The sequence below is a fragment of the Caretta caretta genome, chromosome 6, assembly GCF_965140235.1.
Source record: "Caretta caretta isolate rCarCar2 chromosome 6, rCarCar1.hap1, whole genome shotgun sequence".
Lineage (NCBI taxonomy): Eukaryota > Metazoa > Chordata > Testudines > Cheloniidae > Caretta > Caretta caretta.
The window spans coordinates 39127613-39155457 of NC_134211.1; the positions used below are offsets into that span (position 1 = coordinate 39127613).

Genomic DNA, 27845 nt, shown 5'->3' on the forward strand with positions numbered 1-27845 from the left:
CTATAGTTGCCACCACACCCATGGACTGGCCTGAAAGTTCCACAAATTTGTCTCTGGAGAGCCACAATTGTAGTTGAATGTAAAGTATGTGGCAGCATTAAATCTCGTTTAATATGCATGAAATATTAAAGGGCAGAAGAAACAAACTGGACAAGCATTCAAAAAGATTGCTTTCAGGAAATCAAAAGGAGCTGGAACCGCTAAAGTAACCGGGTACTCTATGTTGTTAGCCCTTAAAGCATTTGGGCAAATACTGATGAAGCCGTGCCTGCTGAGGCAGACTCTGACCTCTGTTGGTAGAATATGCCCTTTTTGCTTCTTGGAATCTGATGAGTTCTTCATTGTGAACTTCTGCCCAAATGTTGCTTGGAAACCCTGTGACTGACATTTGAAGGTGAAAGTGTGTTTCTCTCCAGATGCTGCATAGAGACCCTGAGATCTGAAAGTGACCATGAAGTCTAAGATGTGCAATGTCTTGCCACTGAACTAATTAGGCCCCTAAAAAGGGCAGATCTAGACTTCCCTTGGAAAGTCGGAGAAATTTAGTCTCAAAGACCGGCATATAGTGGCTGCAGTCACTGTCTTTGCCAAAACATTAGCAGCATCACAGTCTGCAGGGCTGGTCCAGCACTTGTCAAATCCAAGTTACCATGGTTTTCGCCTCCTACTTATCAACTTTGTCACAAAAACATAAAACTATTTTAAAATGTAGATACGAAAAAAACCATAGTTTGCTGAAAATACTTCCAGAGGAAGCACCAGTAGTTAAAATATATGATTCTTGACAAGAACTCTCTAATGTATAGAATAGACACATTAATATTTAGCAGAGGAACCATATATAAAATATAAATAGTGCCATCAGTACCACGCAAGTTGCACTAGGTAGGACATTTACCTTCATAAGTTCCATTTCTCTAAAGTTATCTACTTTGTGCTTAATAGTACAAAGTCTGGACTCCCCCTATTGAGAAAGTACCAATAAAACACATCCTCAGCTTGCCAGTGTAAAAAGAAATGTTTTTAAGATTACTTTTTGTTTTATGTAATTCAATCATCGCTGAAAGAACACACACAGTTCCACCAAGGAAAAAACAATCTTTTCTGGAAGTAACTCAATTATATCATCATGATGAAATTTCTTTAAAGACACTGTTGCATTTTTACAATCTTTACTGTCCATGTGATGGAACATTTGGTACTAGACTGTTGATTTTACAGACAAAACCTTATCTACCATTTTGAGTTAGAAAATAATAGAGTTGACATCTGTTTACTAAAATAAAAGTTTCTCCATTCCATGACAAAATCATCTTTTAAACTGAAAAAGAAATATTTAAGGATATATTTTCAAAACAAAGTGCAAGGATTTAGCCACATAACTTCCACTATTGTGGAAAACACTAATTTAGTTAAATCTCAGTTCAATAATTTGAATATTACTCCTAAATTTTAGTGTGACCTAACAAAGGTCTTTTGAAAGATATGGTTTATCTAAAACTAAAGATATCTAACATTAAAAATTAAAGTATATGCAAAATCTACAGAATTATGTCTTTGAAAGTAAACAACTATTTTACCTGATTTGTTCTTTTTGTCGGCAGTATCATCCAAAGCTGATAATGCTGTAGAGATGCTCTTCTGAAGATCATGGTTACCCCCTACAGAATCATCTTCATCAGAAGAAAACGAAGGCAATGTTTCCAAATTTTTCTTAAGTTCATCATCAACTTTTTTGGTTGGACTTTCACAGCCACCCTCAACAGGCAAAGGAGCTGCTGCTGGCTGTGGCTTTGAAGGTGGCTGGGGACCCGGGGCACGGACTATCTGGGTAACTGGCCGCCTCGTCCTGTTAGGCATTCGTACAGCAGGTGCTGAGAACTGTTGTCTGGGCCCAGATTTTAGAAAGTCTAAAAAAGACGCAAGGAACCCTGTTTTGACTTCTGGTTGCTTTTCTTCCACTTCTTTAATTTTTTGCCTCATTCTTTCTTGATGCTGATAAATATCATAACTTTCAGAAACAGGAGAAGAATAAGGCAAACATATGTCAGTTCCTCTAATATTCTGACGTTTGCACTGTCCACTTCGTTTCAATTGTTTCTGGCTTGCACTGTCATCTTCTGTAGCATTTTTTATTTGGCTTTTTGCTTTACTTTTTTTCTTTTGAAGGTTCCCTTGACTTAAATCTTGGTTCTCTTCTTCAGTTTTGCTACCACTTACATCTCCTGGTTGTAGCACAGATATTGCTTGCAATGGACTTTTAATCTTGTTAACTACTACAATGCCATCATCACAACCCATATTAAAATCATTATCTGATGTAATGCTCTCTTCACTTAGACTCCGACCACTTGAAACAAATTCTGAGTCTCTAGCATTCAGTGTACCATCAATGGGAACATCATTGTCTTCTTCAGATTCATGACTAATGCTAGACTGTTTCTTAACTTTGCCAGAACCTTGTTCTTGCTCCTCCTGACTAGGTCCAAGGGCTGGAGAAGTCATTCTAGCTGATACGTTTTGATCAGAAGTCTCCATATGTTGATCAAGGATCATATGTTTTGATTGTATTGTAGACACTGTTGTAAGGTTTATAGTAACTTGGCTTCCATTTAGAGAAATATTATTTATGCTATGTGGTTTTCCAACTACAGTGGGTGAGGAGCTGAAACTAGGAGATATGTGTCGTACATCTATTGACTGGAACTGAGATTTGGAATCATCACCATTTTCAACAGATTGGATTTCTTCTTCATTAGATGTGGATTTGGCAAATTCTGATGGTGTGACCCCACATGCTGCTGCTGTTGCTGCTAAGATGTCATCCACATTAGACAATATATTCCTATCATCACTGAGAAGCATAGACTCTGGAAAACATATCGAACCAAGAGAAACAAACTGATTCTTTGATTCATGTTGATTTGGTTGAGTAAAATGGTCTTTTGATGTCATATGTTGCTGTAGTGGTTTTGAGGACTCAGAAATTTCCATTTTAATAACTTCTGCATTTTGAGGATGAAGCTGTTGCTGAGAATGACGCCCATTACTTTGAATAATGTGATTATCCATTTGAAGGAACTGATGTGCTACCTGCTGAGGACTCTGTATTCGTCGCACATGTGGAGATGCCTTTGCTTGTCCTAAGCCTGACTGCAGTATTGACTGCTGAAGAATTTGTAAGTCACAGGCAGATTCCAGAAGTACCTGTGCATTAGGCAAACATAGTTGATTGCCATGCCTCAAAGCATGAGCTTGAATCTGTGATGATGTGCTAATGACTTGGCCCTGCTGTTCTTGGGCCTTAGTTTCATGTACCTTATGCATAAGAGAATGCTGCTGGTTTAGTTCTTTAGCATTTACACTTATTTGTGTTGTCTGCATTAAATTAGCTGCCTTTTTAATATCATGGCTTATTACATTAGTGATATGGCCAATCTGTTGAGTAAGCTGTGCCACAGAACCAACCATCCTCTCATCTTTTTTTGACCCTTGGAGAGTAAGCCCAACAACTTGATCTTCAAGACGAGAATTACTTCTGATTACACTTTGAGAATATCTGTCATCTGCCTTTGAGACCCTATAGGCAGCATCCTGAGCATTAATTTCACTATCAGTTAGCCTTTGGGTAGAGGATTCAAGAGAAGCTTGCTGTTGCAATGCCTGTAAATCTTGCACTGACAATTCATCTTCCTGTTTTGATGAAGCATACAAGTTAGAGTCAGATTTCCTTTTAACATATATTTTTGTATCTGAGGAAGGTCTATTGTTCTGCAGTGTTTGTGAATGAGCTGGGGATGCAAAAGTAGGAGACTGAACAGCTGTCAAAAACTTTTGAGACTGTGGAGAAGATGATTCTTGGGTCTGAGAATTCTGAGAAGAATGTAGAGAAATATAGTTCTGGTTTGGGCTTGAGGCTGACAAATTTTGAACACGAGATGAGGAAGAAAATGGAAGAGAAGGTGAAGTTAATGTTAAAGATTGCCCTGAAGTATAACTTTCTGAAGGACTAACAGCTGACAAAACTTGTGATTGAGATGAATAATTAACCTGTGATTGGTTAACGGGAGATAAACCCTGAGAGTGATTAGAAGAATAACTCTGAGATTGGCTAACTGAAGAAAGATCCCTTGTTTGACCAGAGTAGTTCTCATTTGGAACTGAAGTTAATACCTGTTGATCTGCAGAGTAACTTAGTGTTGTCTGACTATCAGAAGTTATAGCTTGCGATTGCCCAGAAAAAGTCAGCGTTTTATATAATGAGGGCAGCTTCTCAACCTTGCTAGATGAGAAAACTTGTGAATGACTGACAGATGGCATATTCTGTGACTGTGTGGAAACATAGTTTTGGGATTGGCTGACTGACAACAGACTTGGTAGCTGTGCTGTAGAATAGATTTGTGCTTGACCTGCTATTACAGAACTCTGGTTTTGTGCAGTTTTGGAATAGCTTTGTGTCTGCACAGGAGAGGCTACATTTTGAGGTTTGGGGGTCTTTGTTGACCTTGATAGCTGCTTTGTAGAACAGTTTTTTGCTTTTACTGTAGAAGTAGATGGGAAACCAGGTGACGGAATTGAAGATGTATAAGACTGAGCAAGTTCCACTGAGACTTGAGAGGTCTTCTGTTGTGATCCTCCATTGCTCACCTGAGTAGCATCTCCAACTGGACTGCAGGACAGTGCTGACTGCCTGGATGTATCCTGAAAATTAACTCCACTGGTATTTGATAAATAACTGTGTAGGGAATGCTGTGAACCAGTCAGTTGTGCCTGAACAGACTGTGTACTTGAAGGCCGCTGATGGTGTTTAATAACACTACATTCTCGCTGAAGTGCTCTATCAATGGAGGCAGTGGAACCAGAAAAGAGAGATGTGCTATATGCCTGAGAAGCCTGCTGAGCTCCTCCAAGTGTTGAAGGCAACAAACTAAACTGAGGTTGCAAGAGATGGGGTGCAGACTCTTGAGCAGAACGGTACGTTGATGACTGAGGTGGTATGCTGGTACTTAAAACAGAGCTGCCTAGGCGTTCAAATGTCAAAGCAGTTGGAACTGTGCCTTGTGATGTCTTGATTTGCAATAAAGGGTCATGAGCAGTTAAAAGACCATTTGATGTAGCACTGAATGTTGCATCTTGAAGTGTGAGAGATGGAGTAGTAGCAAAGTTTCTACTGCTGAAAGAGTTGGGATGCTGATAAGCTGATAAAGCAGATGTTGGTGGAAATGTTCCAGAGGTTGGCAATGCTCCAGTAACAAATAGTTCTGTTGCTGCTGAGGAATGCATACCTGGGGAGGGGGGGCAAAAAAAAAGTGTAAGAAAACTTTATAAGTAATAATATTTTGTACTTCCATTTTATTCTACAATCTCAAAGCCCTTTACAAGTGTAACTTCAGACTCAACACTGCTGTGACGGAAAGAAGTAGTGTTACTCTTAGATTTAAGCAAAAATACATCACAAAATGTTTACTTGCACACCTATGAATATATAAGGACACATTTTCTGTGTCTATTTTTCAAACTGGGCCTCCATTTTTGCAGGTATAATGAACTCCACACTGCAGTTAATTGCGAAGAAAAAGCACAAACTGAAATTATGTACAATTGGTGCAAAATGTGCCACAAAAAGAGAGCCCTGTTTGAAACCTCAGACATCTTTATATTTATTTTTATCTATTTAGTTGTTTTGATTTTAATCTATATGAAACTCCACACATCCACAACTCTTAATATACATTTAAATACATCATAGGAGTTAAAAAACATAAATCAAAGCAGTAGCACTTTTCTTACTCCTTCACTCCCACCCTAACACACCTCGTATAATCATTAGACAACTGAACACAACTGCTTAAGAAAGCTATAGAACACTTCTTTAAGTACAGTAATGTACAGATCTCATTAAGTGGTGGTCACTCACGAATACCTGGGCTACAAGGAACAAAATGTCTGTTACTGTGAATAAAATTTACATTGCACTCCTAAAAGATGCAATTTTATAAATCTATATCAAAACATTCATTGAATGGGAGTTTTGTCAACAGTTTTTACAACTTATTTTCTGAGAAACTGCATTTATTTTGCTGCATGTGTACTTTTAAAAGGAGGCTTTGCTCTGAGGGGGTGGGAAAGAAATGCATTTAGATTACATCTGTATGTATAAAATAGAATAAAAGCATCCATGACATCCACAATATGAGTATCAGGTCAAAAGGTCTGACATTCACTACTTGCAGCCTTGCTTTGCTGCACCATCCTTAGCTGATTAAAAAAAATATTTATCAATGGAATATAATTTCTGTATTACTTGAATTATAATATCAGAATTATTTATATTATCTTATTAGATGTAAGTCTAGATATAATCATATTATTTAATGATTTTTTGCATTTCTATAGCACTTCCCATCACAGGAGCTCAAAGAGCTTTACCAATAGTGGATATTAAGATTCACAGTGTCCTGGAGTAAGAAATTATTATGATCCCTATTTTAGAGATGGTGAAGAGAAGCATTGAATAGTTAAGTGATTTGCCCAAAGTCTTACAGGAATCTATGAAAAAGCTAGAGAACCTTGGTTCTATTCCTCACTTCCAATCCATATCCACAAGACTATCCTAATAATGAAAGTCCTTAAATAGATTTATATAATCTTACATTTAAAAATACAGGCAATTGGTCAATTAATCCCTGGAGCCCTACCCTGCTCCTATTGAAAGTTAAATGTAGTGCTCCTACTGACTTTCATGGGAACCAGACTGGGCATAGGGCAGTGATTCATATAGTTCAACTTTCAGTTCAGTGGCTAAGGGAAAAAACCAGCCTTTTAGCTTTGAACTACTATCTGAGAATAAGTAAAATCCTCACTAAGAAGGATTTCAGTTTTGACACAAAAATTACCTCAGCAAATAAATTCCATTTAAAATAATTTAAAATATTTCAGCTGTTTCAAGTTTTTTAGTTGCAGCAGGGCACCATTACAGCTTAATCTCAAAACTGTTTAGACAGCATCAGCTGAGGCAGCTCAGGAGGGCATTTGGATGGCCTTTCAGTTCAACAGAAATTAAACCCTTATAATAAAAACAGAAGCATTTTAGCATCAGTTTAAAATTTGCAAGCTGTACAAATAAATATGCTATATACTATTTGTACATATATCTATATGGATGCAGTAAATAGAAATGTTAAGTAGCATTTAAACACCAATCAGATTCTCCCAAATGGAAATACTTATTGCCACAGAGACAGAAGGACTACTGTCTAAAAAAAACATGGTTACCTACCTTCTTCTTTGGGATGTGTTGCTCATGTCCATTCCAAGTACATGTGCCGCGTGCACAGTCATCAGAAGGTTTATCCCCTAGTGGTCCCCGTCGGGTCGGCTGTGGAGCCCCCTGGAGTCAAGCCTTCCTGGCGGTGTATATAGGTCTCTGCCGACCCACTGCCTTTCAGTTCCTTCTTGCTGGATACTCCGACAGAGGGGAGGCAGGTGGGTCTTGGAATGGACAATAGCAGCACATCTCGAAAAACAATAGTTACGAGAAGGTAAGTAACCGTTTTTCTTCTTCGAGTGCTTGCTCATGTCGATTCCAAGTAGGTGACTCCCAAGCATTTCCTAGGAGGAAGGGTCGGAGTTCATGGAATTGCTGATTGATGCACTGCTCTGCTGAATGCTGCATCGTCCCTGGCATGCTAGGTAATGGCATAATAAGAGGTGAAAATGTGGATCGACGACCATGTCGCTGCCCTGCAGATCTCCTGGATCAGGACCTGGGCCAGGAATGCCGCCAAAGAGGCCTGAGCCCTTGTAGAATGTGCCAGTAGTGCTGGGGCAGGTATCTTTGCCAAATCATAACATTCCCGGATACAAGACGAGATCCATGACGAAATTCTTTGAGAAGACACTGGGAGGCCCTTCATCCTGTCAGCTACTGCAACGAACAACTGAATCAACTTATGAAACGGCTTTGGGTGCTCAATATAAAAGGCCAATGCTCACCGAATGTCCAAGGAGTGGAGTCTTTGCTCCCAACTGCTAGTGTGTGGCTTAGGGTAAAAGACTGGGAGAAAAATGTCCTGACTGGCATGAAACGGAGAGACAACCTTTGGAAGAAAGGCTGGGTGAGGCCTAAGCTGCACCTTGTCCTTATAAAATATGGTGTAAGGAGGGTTGGAAGTTAAGGCTTTAAGCTCGGACACTCTCCTAGTTAATGTTATTGTGACCAGGAATGCCACCTTCCATGACAGATAGAATAATGAACAAGTCAGTAGGGGCTTGAAGGGGAGCCCATTAGTCTTGAAAGAACCAGATTAAAGTCCCAAACCGGGACTGGCTGCCTAACTTGCAGGTATCATCTGTCAAGACCTTTAAGAAACCGACCGACCATCAGGTTGGAGAAGACTGATTGGCCAGCCACTCCTGGGTAGAATGCCGAAATGGCTGCTAGATCAACCCTTATTGATGATACTGACGGGCCCTGCTTCTTTAAGTGCAACAGATAGTCTAAGATGAGAGGTATCGGTGTCTGCAATGGAAGGGTACGGCCCTGCAAAACACCAGATCAAGAATCTCTTCCACTTGGCCAAGTAGGGTTTCCTACTGCCTGGTGGAGGGTTTCCTACTGCCAAGGAGAACCTCCCTAATGGGATCAGAGCACATTAGTTCTACTTGGTTTAACCAGGAAGTGTCCAAGCTGTAAAGTGGAGAGACTCGAGGCTGGAATTCTGGAGACGGTCGTGGTCTTGAGTGATCAGGTCTGGAAGCAAGGGCAATGAGATTGGGGTATCCACTGATAGCTCCAGAAGCATGGTATACCAGTGCTGGTGAGGCTAGGCTGGTGCTATCAGTATATGACCCTCTTCCTCCCTAGGTCTTCAGCAGAATCTTGTGGACGAGCGGGAAAGGCAGGAATGTGTACTGCAGGTGGTCTGTCTAAGCGAGGAGGAACACGTCCATGAGCTCAGGTTGTGATTCTGGAAGGAACAGAACTGCAGGCACCGACTATTGCTTTTTGTAGTGAACAGGTCGATCTGGGGAACTCACCACCTTTCGAAAATGCTATTCACCATGTCTGGGTGAATGGACCACTTGTGGTTGTGGAAGGCTCTTCTGAGATAGTCCGCCAGCTCATTCTGAGAACCCAGGAGATAGGATGTTTCCAGGTGAATTGAGTAGGCTATGCAGAAGTCCCACAGTGTGAGGGCTTCCTAACATAGGGGAGAGGAGCGAGCTCCGCCCTGCTTGTTTATATAAAACATTGTGGTTGTGTTATCCATCATCACCGCCACACATTTCCCTCGCAAGTGGGCCTGTAAGGTCTGGCATGCCAGGCGGACTGCTCTCAACTCCTTGACATTGACGAGAAGTGAGAGAGCTTGACTTGTGACCAAAGTCCCTGGGTCCTGAGCTCTCCCAGATGAGCTCCCCACCCCAACGCTGACACAGCTGTGACCAGGGACAGAAAGGGCTGTGGTTTGGCAAAGGAGACCCCTGCGCATACCGCCTGTGGGTTAAGCCACCACTGGAGAGACCAAAGAACTGGCAGTGGGAGTGTCGACCACCTTGTCCAGGCTGTTGCGCCCTGGCCGATAAGTTGATGCCAGCCAGGCCTGGAGAGGTCTGAGCCTCAGCCTTGCTTATTGTACCACGTATGTACAAGCTGCCGTATGTCCAAGGAGCTTTAAACAATTCCTCGCTGTGGTGGTGGGGTATTGCTTGAAGCCTTCTATGACGTCTTGCACTGTCTGAAAACAAATCTCTGGCAGGAAGCCTCCGGCCTGACCCAAATCCAACACTGCCCCAATGAACTCTACACTATGAGTAGGGGATAGAGTTGATTTGTGTACGTTCAGGAGGAGACCCAGCTTGTCGATGCGTTGCTCCACCTGCGCCCTGGAACAGCCCCTGACCAGCCAGTCATCAAGGTACAGGAAGACCTGCACCTGCCTTCTTCTCAGGAAGGCAGCTATGACTGCCGTGCACTTGGTAAAAACTCGAGAGGCTGCTGACAGGCCAAAGGGGAGGACTGTAAACTGGTAATGGTTATGGTTCACTACAAACCTGAGAAAGCATTTGTGGGCTGGAACTATTGATACATGGAAGTACGAGTCCTGTAGGTCGAGGATGGCGTATCAGTCTCTTGGATCCAGGGACAGGATGATGGCAGTCAAAGAGACCAGGCAGAACCTCAACTTCTTCATGAACCTGTTGAGGCCTTGCAGGTCAATGATGGGTCTGAGACCCCCTTTGGCTTTGGGGAATAGGAAATTTTGGGAGTAAAATCCCTTGCCCTTTAGCTCCTCAGGAACCTCCTGCATGAGGAGTTGCTTGTGAGAAGAGTCCCTGAAGAGGGACGGGGAAGGGACATGGGAGGGAGGGGAGGAGCAGAATTGGAGAAAATATCCCACTTCTATGGTGCAAAGGACCCAGCGATTTCAGGTTATCTGGGTCCAAGCATGACAGAAGTGGGACAGACGATTCAGAAAACAGGGTGAAGGATCCAGTGAGTGGAATGGTGCATCGCCCCGAGGCGCGCCATCAAAAGGCTTGCTTAGAGCCTGATGACTGCCTCGCTGAGCCTTGGCCGCGCAGTAGATGGGGAGGCTTACGCCTACCATTCCTGCCCCACTTCCTGGAAAAGTCCTGCCTAGGCTGGGGAAGTGGTTGGGGCTTAAAGTGTTTCCGCTGGGTGGCAGGGGTATGCAGACCCAGCAATTTCAACGTTTCCCATGAATCCTTTAGGCTATGGAGCTTGGAATCTGTCTGCTCAGAAAACAGCCCCATACTGTCAAAGGGCAAGTCTTGAATTGTTTGTTGGACCTCTGTGGGAAGGCCCGACACCTAGAGCCATAAGCTCCTCCTCATAGCTATGGTGGAGGACATGATTCGTGTGGCAGAGTCTGCTGCATCCAGTGAGGCCTGTAAAGAGGTCTGCGCCAGGGACCCTGAGTGAGGACACCACAGAAGGGCCAAGCAGGACAGTGCCAGAGAACAGTGCCATGGGGAAGGCGAGCGGTGCCTCATCATTGCAGGCTTGCCACTAGACGGCGTAGCGCCTTGCGGTGCTGGAGGTCTATCTTGCCTGCCAGGGGACTGCGGTGCTGTCATGTCGATTAAGTCCCTGGCAGCCTCAAATGTGTCCAGGGTGGAAGGGAGCTCCTTCTTCTCCACCTGACACTCTCTAGCAGGAAAATCTAACGGCACCGGACCCAACGGATCCCTTTGTGGGCCCGAAGTCAACGGTGCCGGTTCCTCCACGACCAGCGCCGGGTGCCCCTGCGCTGGACACACATCGCTGGCAGACCTGGCTGCTCTCACTGTGAGCGAGCACCCTCTATCCATCTTCTTGGGCCATTTATGCGGCACCAGTGAGTGTGAGGTGCTGTGTTGCCACCGTGGGCTTTGGCACTGGGGAGTGACAGTCCCAACGCTCTCTATACTTAGAGAAACTGCACCAAGGAAGGACTCTAACGGAGCCTGGAGCACTCTGCACGGAAATGCTCAGTGCCAGGTCCAGCTAGCCTGGAGCTGGCTGGGGATAGAGGGCTGCCTCCATAAGGAGTTGTTTGAGCCTGAAGTCCCTTTCTTTCTTTGTTCTCAGGTGGAACCCTTTGCAGATCTTGCAGTGTTCTGTTTCATGTGCCTCCCCCAGACACTTTAGGCAGGGATCATGGGGGTCACCCGTTGGCATGGGCTTGTGGCAAGTTGGGCACAGCAAGTTCAGCATGCCCCAAACCCCAAGAGGTGAGGGAATTTGGTTGAGGGGGAACCCCCCACTTCTATCTAACTAATTAACTACTAAAGACAAGCACTAACTAAAACTATTTACAGGATATTCAAAAGCCTGATCACTAGGGGAAACACTCGCCGAGGCAAGAGAGACACGCAGCTCCAACGACCATCACTGGCGATAAGAAGGAACTGAGGAAGTGTCGGATCGGTAGGGACCTATATACACCGCCATGAAGGCGTGACTCCAGGGGGCTCCACAGCCAACCTGACGGGTACCGCTGGGGAAAAACCTTCTGACGACTGTGCATGCAGTACGCACACATCTACCTGGAATCGACATGAGCAAGCACTCGAAGAAGCTGAATTACTAGAATATGCCAACTTTTTTTCATCTGTCAGACAGGGCGGTAACTATGAGTTCTTCCTGTCTGAAGTAGTATAAATAAATATTATTTTGATGCATAAACACTAGCATTTAAAACAACATTAAATGCAGCTGGACTTTTTTTTTTTTTTTAAACTGGTCCTCACCTTCTATAAAATGAGGATAAGGGCACAATAATAGCCAATAACAATAATTTAAGAAAGGAACTCATTTATTTCTGTTTCAATTGTAGATGTATAAAGGTCCCTAATGGATCTGTCTTTATTTCTTCCTTTTGACAGATTCAAGCCATTCCTACAGCTCTTACATCATTGGAGACATGCCAAGCCAGCCACACCAGCACCACCTCAGCAAAGCTGCTGTTTCTTAAAAGCAGAAGGCAGTAGCAGCAACCTTATTAGTTCAGGTTGCCTTTGCTGATGTGGCTAGCTCTATACCCTACTCATGATATGTGAACCTGCCTGAATAGCTATTCAGTTTTGACCTGTGAAAGCAAGAAAAAGGTCAGACTGGCTTCAGACAAAGCTGTCACATGCTCAGCACTTTTGAAAATCAAACCACTTAGTTGCCTAAACATGGATTTAGGACTCAAATTTAGGAGATACTCTTAAAAAAAACAAACCCACAACTTAGTGTATTGTGAAAGTGGAGGCTACTTACTGTAACTGGAGGTTCTTCGAGATGTGTGGCCCCTATGCATATTCCATACTTGGATACGCATACATGCCATGCTCCTGAGTCTGGAAATTCTTCAAAGCAGCGTCCGTTTGCCCGCACAAGCTCAGTCGCGTTCCTCACGGTCCCGACCAAGGGTACAAGAAGCAGTTCGAGTCAATCCTTCTCCAGTTCCTCTTCTTACCACAAATTCAACCGGATCCGAAGCAGAGAAGATGGAGGGCGAGTCGGGGAATGCGTGTAAGGTTCACACATCTTGAAGAACCTCCAGTTACAGCAAGTGACCTCCACTTCCTCTTTAAGTGATGCTCCCTATGTGAATTCCACATGTGGACGATGGGCAAGCAGGGAGACCAGACTGGAGGGAGGTGAGGAAGCTGGTAGCAAAGATGCTTACACTACTGCCAATACCCATGCTGCATCCGCAGCCAAGGCATAAACTAGGGCACAATGCATCGCTAACGGGTGAACTGAATTCCAGGGGGCCACTCCACAGATGTGCTGCAGCAGAACATCTGACAGATGCTGTGGAAGAAGCCTGGCCTTGTGTGGAGTGAGCTGTGATATCCTCAGGGGGAGGAATGTTTGCTAACTTGTAGCACTTTAAGATGCATCCAGAGACCCACTTAGAAATCCTCTGGGGGGATATGGCCTGCCCATGCGACCTCTCTGCTATAGCAATAAAGATCCTCGGAGATTTCCTATTGGGTTTGGTTCTTTGCAGGTAGAATGCCAGGGCATGGCAGACATCAAGGGAGCAAAGTCTCTTGTCTTCAGGGGAAAGCATGGGATTTTAGGAAAAATACAGGCAAGTATCATTTGATTGATATGGAACTCAAACAATCTTGGGGAGAAACTTGGGGTATAGTCGAAGAGAAACCTTTTCTTTGAGAAGCACTGTATAAGGAGGGTCTGCCATGATGGCTCCGAACTCACTGACCCTCCTAGCTGAGGTGATAGCTTCTAAGAATGCCAACTTCATGGACAAGTGGGCCATGGTACAAGTCACCATAGTGAACTTGGACAGGCCCTATTGAGGGATAGGTTTAAGCACTGGTTGGAAGGTCTTGATCAGGTCTTTCATGAATCATACTGTAGCTGGGTGAGTAAAGGTGGAGCATCCTCCCACCAGAGAAGTAAGGTACTAATTGCTGCAAGGTGTACTCGTAGTGAACTAATAGAGAAAACTGAAGTCTTCAAGAATAGGAAATAGTCTAAGAACAACTGGAATGCTTACAGTTTCTGGGTAATGTTGGCGCAGCTGTGCCCAGGATGAAAAGCATCTCAATTTGGCCTGATAACAGATTCTAGTAGACTCTTTTCTATTCTGATTAAGGATCACCTGAACAGGGACTGTACATGAGTGTTCTATTTCCAACCCCCTCCAAAAACCAGGCCGTGGTGGAATGAGCCTGGATTGGGATATTTGGTCTTTCCCCAATATAGGGTTAGGAGATCATGGGTCACTTGCAGCTTTAAACTAGTGTAAATGGTGGATTCTCTGTAACTTGAAGTCTTTAAATCATGAATTTGAGGACTTCAGTAACTTGGCCAGAGGTTATGGATCTATTACAGGAGTGGGTGGGTGAGGTTTTGTGGCCTGCAATGTGCAGGAGGTCAGACTAGATGATCATGATGGTCCCTTCTGTCCTTAAAGTCTATGGGTCTAAAGGCCGAATCCTGATAAGTTGATGGGAAGACACTCTTAGAAGTTCCGTAAACCAGAACTGTCTGGGCCAGTGGGGTGCTAAGAGAATGATGGTGGCTCTGTGGTGACGTATCTTCCCTATGACCTGTGGAAGCAGGGGAATGGGAGGAAAGGAGTTTATGAGGCCATTTGTCCAAGACGTAAGCAGAGCATGATTTTGGGAGACGCAACCCATGTCTCCTCTGGAGCAATATAGGGGTAGCTTTCTGTTGTTTGGGATGCAAAGGTCCTGGATAGTATTTTGGACCTCCCTAGGAAACCCTGACAATTGTAGCCAGGAATCCCCTCCTTACGACTAAACCAGTGGCCAAACTTCTGGAAGCCATGTCCACCGTATCCACTGCAGCTGGAGGTCTATCTTTGCCACTAACTTCCCTTCATCTAAAGGATGCTGGAATTGGGCCCTAACCTCTGTGGAAATCTTGTCTGCGAAGTCCACAAGCCTGGAACAGAAGTTAAAATCTTGTTTCAAAAACAATGCTTGGTAGTTAGTGACATGAAATTGCAGGCCTGCAGAGGAGAAGACTTTCCTCCCCAAGAGGTCCAGTCTCTTACACCCTTTATCTGCTGAGATAGCCCTTTGATAGTGGGACCTAGCCCTTTCAGCAACTGCCTGTACTACCAGCAAGTTGGGGACAGGATGGTAGAATAAGAATTTAGCAGGAACAAAAACCCGCCTCTTGGCCCTTTTCGATGTAGGGACACAGGATGCTAGAGTGTGCCATACTCCTCTAGCCAGTTCTAGCACGGCCTCACTGATGGATAGAGGCAACTTTCTCGGTCCCTGAGGCTGCAAGATGTCCAGGAATTGGTGTTGAGGGTCCTGGATCTCCTCTAACAGGATCTGTAGATCACTGGTCACTCTTTGCAACAGCTCCTGGATGTGATGTCCCAGGTCTTGAACCCAGACCTGGGTGTCCCCAGATTGCTGCTTCACCCTGGCCTCCATCCAGTGCCTGCTGAAACTTAGTAGGCTGAGAAGCTAGTAGGACTATAGCCTCAGCCAAGGCACCACCCATGGGAGCCCTGACTGGAGATTTCTCTGGTTCCACTGATCGGTCCAATCACACTCTTTAAGCCAGTACCAGGAATTGAAACTGAGGGTCAGAGTTGAGGTCTAATACAAAATGCCAGAGCTAAGGATCAAACCAGAATCGGGGTCAGAGTCCAGGGTTGGAGCCAGGACTGTACCCAAACCTGTTCCTGATTCCTGCTCTGTTCCTGGCTCCTGCCTCACCCCTGCCTTCGCCCCTGTTCCCACCATGCTGCTGCTCCGTGCTTGATCCTTGCCTCTCCTCCAGTTCTTGCCCCTAGACCTCACCTCCAATCATAAGTTACCAGTCCTGGCTCCAACCCCAGCCTCAGACTTCTGACCCCAATTCTGGCTTTATCCTTGGCTCTCGCATTTTGTATCAGACCTCGGCTCTGACCCTCAGTTTCAATTCCTGGTTCTGACTCTGGCTTGACTCCTGGCTCTGGTAATTGGCAAATGATTCTAGTGCTGACCCTTGGCTTCATTTCCCAACCTGGGCATCTGCTCTGCCCTCTAGAGCTGACTCCTAGACCAGACTGCCTACATCCTGGTCTATAAGAGTGGTCCCGGCAATGATCATCCAACAGAGAAGGTGAAGAAGGAGTGATCACTTTGTCTGGGGATGATGAAGAGACACCCGTCAGACCCGTCGGTACCTGCGGATCTGGTTACACCTCTTCCTACTTGTACACCAACAGAACTGGCTGGTGAGAGGGAAAGGAAAAGCACAATTCTTGAGAGGGGCCTGGATGCTTGCCACAAGGATCCTATGGACCCCAATAAAGCCAGAAAGCAGAATCAATGGATTGTGGGGGACCCAAAGAAATTGGTACCAGCGGTCCCTGGAAGGGGACGGGGTCATAACCGGGGAATGGTGAGCGTAACCACTCAACTGTCTATCAGGGTTCAACTGCCTCTGCGGAGATACCAGTGCAGCCATATCCTCAGATTCATCCAAGTCCAAGAACTGCTCCATCAGTAGCAACGGCGCTGTTGGTACCAGGGCACTCCTGCCGTATGGCTGGAGGTGAGACGGCTCCTGGGACAGTAATGCAGGCTCCTCCTCCAGAGGACCAGGATGGAAAGAAGTCAAGACTGGAAAAGGGAGGAATATAATCTCTGGTGTTACATAAATCTCAATACATCCTAGTATCCAAGAGGTTCCCACAGTTAAGTCTGATGGATCTGGTGAATCTACAGTGACCGGATGGTCTTTAGGTGGATGAAGCAGTACCAACAATGGGTCCAGACCAGCACTCATAGACAGAACTAGTGAGAGTCTATCCTTATGTTTTGGTACCAAGGTGACGGACAAAACTGGTGGATCTTTCTTTTTATGCACCTTGGGGGGTTGCATCAGAGCTTGTTCCTTAGGTTCCAATCACAATGGACCGGCTCAGGGAGGAAGTGTGTTTCTTATGGACAGTCCTCAATGGGGATCTGTTCTTGCACCCATGAGAGTGCCCTCAACACTCATGTGGAGACCTGGAAGAAGAGTCCTTGGGATTAGATATTGATGGCTCAGCTCAAAGGCACATGCTTGCAGGGGCTCTGCCAGGCAGTTAAGGCTCATGTACAGGGCAGTCTCCCTGTCCCAGATTGGAAAGGGGCCTCATAGCCTTCTCCATCAGATGATTCAGTAGGCAAAACTCCCAGGCTTCTTGAGTTCTGGGTGGGAAGTAGTGACCATGGAACAGTAACAAGTAACTAGCAAGGCACTGACCCGGACTGCCTCTTATACCCTCACTCAGGAGCACAAGGAGAGCTACTGAGCATGGGCAGGCCAACAGACACTGCTCTGAAGAATTTCCTGACTCAGGCACATGGCGTGCACTCATACACATATGTGGAATACACATAGGAACCATCACTTGAAGAAGCAGTCAAGGTTATCCATGAATTTTAAGTAGAAACATTATGGAAAATAATTGGTATGGGGAGAGAGGGTTGAGAATACATGACTTGCCAGGGTGTGTGGATGGTCTAGTTGAGGAAGTCTGATTAAACCTAATTGATTTACATTTTTTGTTAATGTGAGTAGGTCCAAATAGATACTGGAAGTTTAAATTTAATTCACTAGAGAAAATGACATCCTTGCATTCCCACTAAACCATTTTCAAATGTTCATAAATTTTTGCAAAGCCAAGTACTTTCACATTTATTCTGTTCATAATCCCTAATGAGGATTTCCATGTACAACTAAAAATTTTGGAGAGGATTTTTTTAAACTAAGGGCTGGGGAAAAGCCGAAAGCTGCGGAGGAGCATACAGTTCAGGCAGAGACATCCCTAAGGTATGAATCTATTAAAGGAGGAACTTGTACCGTAGAGAAGAGGATAGGAAAGAAGTTGGTTAAGTAAGGAGCTAGTGAGGAACAGTGAAACCATATTTTTTAAGGTGACAAATCTGAGGAACTGTCCCAGATTAAGGTGTCAGTAGGCGAGGTTTTGGAACAAAGTGATAAATTAAACAACAGTAAGTCACCAGGACCAGATGGTATTCACCCAAGAGTTCTGAAGGAACTCAAATATGAAATTGCAGAACTACTAACTGTGGTATGTAACCTATTGCTAAAATCAGCCTCTTTACCAGATGACTGGAGAGTAGCTAACGTAATGCCATTTTTTTAAAAAGGTTCCGGAGGTGATCCTAGCAATTACAAGCCAGTAAGCCTAACTTCATTACCAGGAAAACTGGTTGAAACTATAGTAGAGAACACAATTATCAGACACACAGGTGGACACAGTATGGTGGGGAAGCATCTACATGGCTTTTGTAAAGGGAAATCATGCCTCACCAACCTATTAGAATTGTTTGAGGGGGTCAACAAGCACATGGTCAAGGGTGATTCAGTGGATATAGTTGGACAAGGTCCCTCACCAAAGATTCTTTGGCCAAATAAGCAGTCATGGGATAAGAGGGAAGATCCTCTCATGGATCAGCAGCTGTTAAAATATAGGAAACAAGGGATAGGAATAAATGGTCAGTTTTCACAGTGGAGAGAGATAAATAGTGGGTCCCCCAAGGATCTGTACTAGACCACTGCTGATCAACATATTCATAAATGATCTGGAAAAAGGGGTAAACGGTGAGGAGGCAAAGTTTGCAGAGGATACAAAAACAATGAGGAGTCCAGTGGCACCTTAAATCTGTTAGTCTGTAAGGTGCCACTGGACTCCTCATTGTTTTTATGGATACAGACTAACATGGTTACCCCTCTGATAGAGGATACAAAATTACACAAGATAGTTAAAGTCCAAATCTGACTGCAAAGAGTTACAAGGGGAATTCACTAAAGGCGGTGACTGGCAACAAAATGGCAGATGAAATTCAGGGTTGCAAAGTAATGCACCCTGGAAAACATAATCCCAACTATGTCTAATGATGGGGTCAAAATTAGTTGTTACCACTCAAGAAAGAGACGTAGGGGTCATCATGGAGAATTCTCTGAAAACAACCGCTCAGTGTTCAGCGGGAGTCAAATGAGCTAACAAAATGTCAGCAACCATTAGGAAAGGGATAGATAATAAGACAGAAAATATCATCTTTGTGTCACTATATAAATTCATGGTATGCCAATGTCTTTAATACGGCATGAAATTTTGGGGCACCCCATCTCAAAAGAGATATATTAGAACTGGAAAAGGTACAGAGAAAAGCAACACAAATGAGTAGGGGTATGGAACAGCTTCCATATGAGAAGAAATTAAAAAGACTGGGACTGTTCAGCTTTGAAAAGAGACAACTAAAAGGGGATATGGAGAAAGTAAATAAGGAACTGGGAACTGTTATTTGTCCCTTCACATAACACAACACAAGAACTAGTGGGTCACCCACTGAAATTAATAGTCAGCAAGTATCAAACAAACTAAAAGAACAACTGCTTCACACAACGCACAGTCAACCTGTGGAACTTGTTGCCAGGGGATGTTGTGAAGGCCAATAGTATAAACTGGGTTTAAAAAAGAATTAGATAAATTCATGGAGAATAGGGCCATCAATGGCTATTAGCCAGGATGGTCACAAATGTAATCCCATGCTTTGGGTATCCCTCAATCTCCAACTACCAGAATCTGGGAATGGACAACAGAGAATGCATCACTCAAATCTGCCCTGTTCTGTTCATTTCTTCTGATGCATCTGGGGTTGGCCATGGGCAGATGATAGGATACTAGACTAGGTGGACCACTGATCTGACCGTATTTGTTTTGCCAATTTCAAAAATTTGAATGAGAAGCTTGGCTTGGGTTATAATAGTGCAAAACAAAATGGATGTGGAAGATGTGCAAATTTTTCATAATTGCTAAATTCAAAAGTGGCTGAGAAGCTTTCTTTTTCTTTTTTTTTTTTTTTTAACTCTCAAGAAATATTCACTACTAGGCTAACACCAATATGAAAAAATTTGTTTCAAGAGGAAATGTTTTCACAAAATTAAGAATAACGAAAAGAGGAGTTTAAGAAAGAATTCTCATCTCAGTCTTATTTATTACATCAACAAAACTCAACTTTTAAATACATACACACATATATAAAAATTTACAAGCATGCTAAAAATTAAGAAAATATCACCTGTCTGCCATGACGGAGCCCTGAATTGTGGTAAAAGGGTAGCTCCTGAAGAAGCAGCCTGAGCAGTGCGAGACTCAATTGCAGAGAGAAAGTTCATAACTGAAGTTTCTTTAGTGTTACTTCCAGCACTGTGCATACTGGTATCAAATATTCCAGAAAGACCTTGGAAAAAAACAAATATACAAATCCCAATGAACTCCTATTGCAAATTTAAGAGCAAGCCACAGTCAGAGATATCATTGCTACCCAAAGACTACAAACCCTTCCTGTTCGTAGGAAGCAAAGTTATTAGTTTTAAGTTTGATATGCATTTCCCACTCCCCCAGGTTTTGTCCCACTGTTCTTTTTGTGATGTCTTCTTCTTTCATATGCAACACAAGTTGATATCTAGATTGCAGAACACAGGCTCACATTTTTATGAAGTGATGACCAGTTAGGTTACATCATTTACTTCTAAGGCATTCACTATTACCACATTTTAAAGCTATATTTTTAGTTAGCCTTTAATACTACACCATAAGGTTGCACAAATTAGTAAGAACAATTGTGTGTCCAGACTTGCATGGATTAGGCTTCTAACTATCTGATTTGCACAAAAATTGTTGGCACAATTTCAGCAGCTGGCTTTGGAGACCAACGGAATATTTGACTCTTACGGGTAGAATAGGTTAACAGTTAGATACTTATTGACTGTCATTGAAAATTTGATGCTCAATATCTGAAAGAAAAAACTCAGAGGACTTTTTTGTTTTTAAAGCTCATAGAGCTAGTAAGCCAGACGATGAAGCACTGCACTTTCTAGTTACCTTCCCCATTGTACACTCATGACAAACTCATGGTTGAAGGCTCAGTAAATTGCTGAAATAGTAAATTCACTCTTGAAATAGCCTTTGCCACACCTTGCATTACAGGCTCCCTACGACCATATAATTAATCAGCTTAAACATATAGTATTTAACAGAGCAGCTATTTAAATTGAGTGTTCATACAATAGACATTTACCAGTAGGATGGTGGGTGGTAGCATATCCTGGAAGCTGATGAGAAGCTGCATATGTCTGTCTGTGAAGAAGATCCGTTTCCGAGTGTGATGGATGTCCTCCTCCATAGCTTATGCTAAAGGAAGAAATTATATGTGGGAAACAAAACACACAACCAAAGAAACAAGTAGATGAAACTCTGACAAGAAGCCAAAAAGTTGTATAAAGGAAAAACACCAAGACTTGATATTTGTGGTTGAGCAAGGACTTGACAAAAAGTAATTAAAAATTAAAGGGTAATTAAAAATTGGTACTACATGAAGCTGGCCAGATGAAAACTTGGGTTCACAACAACAACAAAAATTCTATATTGCATTAACTTCAGAAAAAAGTGATATTTGCTTAGTGATGGGAAAGAGTGAATATACACTTTTTGCAATTTACTGCTTCACTATCTGCATTAGTGGGCCACTATCTATACGTGAGTCATTACACCCTAATACATCAATTTCTTGTTCAATTTAAATTCATTTGTTTAAGCTGAATATTATTTTAACAAATATGTTAAAATGGCTAAACAATAGCAAGAATGAAAGAACATTTAAAAGGTTTTGTTCCTTACTAGAATAAAACAGAAAAAGGCGAAACTGACAACAATAGTGAGTGGCAATATGGCCAAAAATACCCCATCCATTTGGACCTTCACTAGTAAATATAATTAAATAAAAAATTGTAGATCATGTTTACATTTTATAGTAAGCCGTTTGAATTATCAAGGAGTTTTATCAATTTTATTGCCAGCAAAAGTGCGTAAGTGATACAAACAGTTAAAATACACTATGTCTAGATCTTTGCTAATGTCAATAATGCCAATGCATACAGTAAACTAAGAAAAGCAACATTAATATCAAGCTCCATTAGAAACACAGGACAAAAAAGCTAATGTTTGCCAATTAGAAAAGCAGATAATTGGTAGGGGGCAGAAATTACTTTCAAGCTTCTAGAGGCTCAGTTCTGCAGGAGCAACAGGAACACTGAGTCATCAATGGACTTCTGACTATGGTGCAATATGATCAGGTCCAAGCATTCAAAAGTCATGAGTCAGAACCAAAAAACCCATGAGATTATTTTCAAATATATCACTATTTTTAAGCTAATAAATTATAGCTTTTTCATTTGCCTTCTAGATTTTGAGCCTTTAGGGTACAACTGCCTGAACCTATGTGTGTCTGATTATTTCAAGCATTAAATTCAATCTTAAACTCATGCCCCCTCCCATCAAAAAAAAAAAAAAAAGCAGACCTCCCTGGAGGCTGCTGAGAAGGGGACTCCACTAACCCTCTGCTATCCCCTGCGATGTGAAAGCAGTCACTCTGTATAAGGGAAAAACTGAGCGTTTGATGCCAGCAATCATGACATCATGGGAAACTTTCAAAAAGTCACCAAATATTGCAAGGATTGTCATCTCTAGTGAAAACAAAGGAACAAAGCTTGCAGAGCTGACAAGAGCAAACAGTGTAGATTTGGTGGACCAGCAAGAACACTGCGCCCACTACACAACATGAGGCACTGAGCACCTTTCTGTGCGGGACATTGCTTTATTAGAATCTCCAGGCACATTTCTGTCATAGCTGGCCCTTGTGATTGTGTCAGTCCTCAGTTTTTCTTCCAAATGCAGTGCTTAAGCACTCTCATGTAGCCACCATTCCAGGCTGCCAAAAAGAGTAACTACGGAGTCAGGGTGGGTGAAGTAATATCTTTTATTGGACCAGCTTCTGTTTGTGAGAGAGACCAACTTTTGAGCTAACACAACACAGAGCTCTTCAGGTCTGGGAAATTTATTCAGAGAGTCACAGCTAAATACAAGGTGGAACAGATTGTTTAGCATAAGTAGTTAATGCATATTTCAAGGAACTATCAAGGTGAAATGCGTGTTAATTACTTATGCTAAACAATCTGTTCCACCTTGTATTTAGCTGGGACACTCTAAATACATTTCCCAGACCTGAAGAAGAGCTCTGTGCTGTGTAAGCTCAAAACTCTGTCTCTCTCACCAACAGAAGCTGGTCCAATAACAGATATTACCTCGCCCAAATTGTTTTATTAATATCCTGGGACCAACACAGCTACAAAAACAATGCATACAAAAAGAGTAAATGAAAATCCTAAAAATGGCTACTGTGCACATCATTTGGTCTCACTACATAGCACATCATCACCTATGTGCAGATGATAATTATTTTCCCCTAATCACCAATGCTCAGTTTGGCACCACTTCAGACTGTTGAGCACTGTGCAAATTTCTTCATATTGTTCAGTGGTAAGCATACATCAAATGCTCTGTCCTACCAGTTTGTCAATATTTCTTTCGGTGATATATAGGATTCCACTCTGGCAGCTTATTATAAATTATGAAGGAAAAAGTATTAAAGTCGAAAAAACTATTTGAGACTACCTCTTTATAGCTGCATCTTTAGTTGTGACAATATTAACAAATCACTTGAGTTTGGCTCTTGTGCTCTGTGACACAAGACATTTTTACTGATTTGTATCCTTGTTAAGATTAGTTGGCAGACATAACTGTATTTCATTATGGGTGAAGTTATTTTCTGTTCTCTCATTCTAAAAACTGTTATATTTCCAGCCCAACAGAGAATTTGATAATACACACACAGTCAGTCACATATGTTTAACTTTTAAATTTATATATCAAGACTGGATTGTAATGGAAAGTACAATTCTAAACAGATCATCAATTCAAGTTATACAAGTATTATTAGCAAGAATTATATTCAGTGATACAAATTCTAACCGTGGGAGATCTGAACTAGAAGAAATTTTCAACTTTGGTTACAGTGAGTACAATTTTCAGTAACATCCATAAAAACATATAATTGATTCTGTTCCTTGTTTTTGAAAGTTTAGCTATAAATTCTCACTAAATAAATTACTTCTAAGGCAGAATATCTTGTTTTTCCTTCTATAAGCATTTACAAGAAGCAGGAGTATGCTTGGTTTTGCAGAAATTCTCTGGGACAAACGGACCCTCACTGCATGGCAGACAACCTTCTAAGGGAGGCCTCAGGCACAATGTTTAATATGGTCTGACAAAAATGGGGGTTTCTAAGATCAACCCCCACATTTGCCCATCTCCCTGACAGGCATTAATTCCATCCCCAAATCAATCCTGCTCCCTCAAGCCCCCCATGAATTCTGACCCAACCACTATTGCACTCCACCTAACCCCATCAATTCTGCCCCCCCAAACATCACCTCTGCTCCTCCTACGATTCTTCAGCCCCTATCCCAGGCTTGGGGGAGGCTGCAGTGGGGTCCCCTCTTCCTTGTCTCAGGCCAGGGAGAAGGGAAGGAGGAGGAGCAGAGAGCAGACTGACCTGTTGCTCACAGAAGAGAAAGGGAAGGAGGTAGAGGAGCTGCCTTGAACTGCTGTGCTCTTTCTGTTCCCTCTTTTCCCCTTGCCTCTTGGAAGAATAATGTCACATTGCTGAGTGGAGAGGGAGGAGAGCTCTGCCTCCTTCTTGCTGTATCCATGATTGGCTGCCTTTCCCCAAAATGCGGGTAAGAGCCAATCATAGGCGGTTTCCCACAAGGTTTGCTTTTTAGAAATTTTATGTCCTGAATCTGCAATGTGTTTTGACCTAGTGCACTAGAAGCATTGCAAGCACTGGAAAGGTTGTGGGGCATACTGCCTCAAATATTTTCCCTACACAACAGACAATTCCTCCCACACTGTGAAAAATCCACATTTGCATAATGGGTGACTTTCTGTTCAAAGTGGTCTGTTGGAATATTTTGAAGAGTTAAACAATATTTGGTTATTCTGGTCCTTTGGTGCAGACTGTTTTTAAAAAAAGTAATTGCTTCTCTTATCCACCCTTCCTTTTTTGTAATGGAAATGTAACATTACATCCATACACAGCAAGACAACCTCTTAAGTTAGTTTGGTGAGGTGGAAGTCTCTGAATGACAAAAACTACTTTAACAGGAGGTATAATGACAAGCTATCCCAAAATGGCACACTTCATAACAAAGAACACAGCAGAACTTATACCATTATCTCAAGTATATCCACTATCTAAAATGCTTTGTTTATCATCAGAATGTCAAAATTCTAACAATAATGAATAATTAAAGTTTCATATTTATGTCATGGAAAATATTTGAAGAATCTAGCATTTCTGTTATGCTTTCTTAATCACCCATGTCAGGAGTTAATGCAGCCTCAATCTTAAAAATGAATTTGTCTTTCAACACAAATATCGTATTTAATAAAAACAATTAGCTAGCAATTATTGCGCACTAAATTGTTAACAGTGTAGATTCTTATCTCAGAAAACCACACATATCCCTGCAGATCATATAATTCATGTGCTGTGCCTGAATGCAAGCATGAACAATCTGAAATAAGATTATGGCCTGAGGTATCTTTATGAAATACATTTTTAAGCACATGAATGCTTAATGTATTTAATATACAAAGCAAAATTATAAACATCACGTTTGAATGAGAATACCATGGACATCTAGTCCATTGTATAGTCAGTTTGATCGCTTATTTTAAACAATTTCAGAAAAGTTCTCACTTTTGTTGAACAGTCCTTCATACGCCAGCTTCTATATTAGCTAATTTTAATTGATATTAGTGGTTATAAACACCTCTAATAATATCTCATGACTTGTATTTCTTAGCCTCAATTGCTATTTAATGTTCCAAAAATATTTAACACTCAATTTAAGTAAGCTATGGTGACTTTCTCATTTCTATTGTAAGGAATTTAATACCACACAGTGAAGTGGTTGAAGGGGCTGCGGGAGGGTTTTTTGTTTTGTTTTTTTTAAAAAGAGGACAGCAACATTTCTGTGTAGGGTAACAATTCTGATATTTTTTTAAATATCTATACAGAATCAAAAGAAAAAAGGAGAAACCAAACAAAAAGAAAAGAAACTATTTTAAATTAGTCCCTTTCCAGAGACTTCATATCAAGTACTATTATTAACTTTTTACTGCCATAACAATGCTAACAATAAACTCTTCAGCACTACTGTAAGTGAAATTCATGTATTTACTTTTATCTCTACTAACACACCTCAATCCTGATGTACAACAACCCATCATGCTGTTGTGTTACTGAGCTTCTTTTGCATCAAGAATGCTAACTATCCCAAATTGAAAGGATTAGCCTAATTTACAAGAAAATTTTTAGATGCAATTTAAATACTAGTGTTTTTGATTTATTTAAAGGGATTTCTATAGCACTCATCAAGTACTCATAGCACTCATCAATCTATTATATCTATGTCTTGAATGAATTTAGTCTGCAGAGGTAAAAGCCAGCAAATTAATCACACTAGCTGCCACTCCAGAGTTTCCCGCAGTCTCTTCGTTTTTGTGGCAGATTTTGTATGTCTCCTAATTTCAGGAGAAAGTGCAGGGGACTTTATGCTTACAAGACAACATGATTTTGTTGCAATAAACATTGTCTAGACATGGAGCTTTTCTCAGTACTGCTTTTCAGACTATAGCATTTTCCCCCAAGAAATGCTACTTTCTTACAGTTCATGCAGCAAAGAATTCACAAGCAAAAAATATTTTAATATTTTATTTTTGACAAGCGTTTAGAGATTACCTTTAAAGGGTGTTAAAGAGTGCTAGCAAATGGAGAGAGGATAGTTTTGATTAGCTACCTACTGTTCTTTCAACATCCAGGGAATTTAGCAATTCTTAAGCAAACCTCATCAAAAAGTTGTTAAGTGATTGAACTACAGATTGAACTTTAGGCAAGCTAAGATTTAAAAAGCAGCTTTCAGAACTTTTAGAAAGCAAAAGAGCCTTTTGTGGGTCCAATGAACCTGCCACCTTGCTCTGAAGCAGCAACAGTTCCAACTCCTGTTGATGGAAAAATTAGATCCTTTAGATCAATGGAAATTTTCTAAGTCCTAATATTGCACAAGCTGCTCGAGATGGGAAATTGTATACTATCAGCCTAGGTAACAACACTGGAAACTCTTGTAGACCCCACTAAGACTAAAACTTCTAATGCTGATGCCTCTATTCAGACACACAAGCAGAAAATTGATTTTATTTTTTTCCCAGGCTCCATGCATGTCTACAAAAAGTGACAAAGGTCTCTGACTAATAGGCTTGAACTCCAGAAGAATCAAATCAAAGGAAAAAAAATGGTTTGACCCCCAGGGAGAGATGAAGGAGGTGATTTGACCTCATTTCTTGAGCAGCTGATTCCTGACTTACTGAAAGCAGGAACAGTTCATTGAAGAGGCCTGATGCATTGCAAGATCGCTATTCAAGTACCATGAATAAATGCACACAAAAGCCATTAATTTAAAGTCACTGAAACAGAGAAACATAATCATATCAGCAGCTAGACAGGCAGGAAAGCAAAAATTATCATTACTCTAAAAAAGGATTTCAATGGGCAGAGAAGGAGGGCGGTGATTCTTCCCCAGGGCTGTGAGGCACCTCGCTACCACTTGCCCTTTACTTGAGGAAGCTCTGTCTGGGCCTCCAGGGGACAGCTCCACAACTGCATCCACTCCAGGCAAAACAAGCCATCCCCTTTGGGCCTCCCAGGCCCTGCTGTGACTCTACAGAATAACAATTGGCACACTCCAACCTCCAAGTCCTCTAAGCGTCCAGTCTCTGGTCCACTCGACGCTTGCAGTATTAATAGATTCACTGCTTCCAATGGAACAGTACACCAAGCTTACCAGTTCCACCTCAGATCACTGC

At 42.1% G+C, this 27845-nt stretch overlaps 1 protein-coding gene and 1 long non-coding RNA gene across 4 annotated transcripts in view; one reads left to right on the forward strand and one right to left on the reverse strand.

The window, feature by feature from the left end:
- The window catches only part of LOC142072514 (uncharacterized), a 28068-nt gene extending 21776 nt beyond the window's left edge, over positions 1-6292 (forward strand). Inside the window, exon 2 of the long non-coding RNA XR_012668913.1 lies at positions 1605-6292. This is a non-coding gene — a long non-coding RNA (uncharacterized LOC142072514). The remainder of the gene's footprint in view (positions 1-1604) is intronic.
- Positions 1-27845, reverse strand: part of QSER1 (glutamine and serine rich 1) — an 85743-nt gene that overhangs the window by 34208 nt on the left and 23690 nt on the right. For 2 of the 3 annotated variants that reach the window (XM_048852926.2, XM_075129447.1), the window contains exons 2-4: positions 21100-21212; positions 20098-20259; positions 1581-5285 (exon numbers count right to left, since the gene is read on the reverse strand). In XM_048852926.2, the coding sequence (XP_048708883.1) occupies positions 1581-5285; positions 20098-20259; positions 21100-21212 (3980 nt within the window). The remainder of the gene's footprint in view (positions 1-1580; positions 5286-20097; positions 20260-21099; positions 21213-27845) is intronic. The other variant, XM_048852928.2, reaches the window with a different exon arrangement.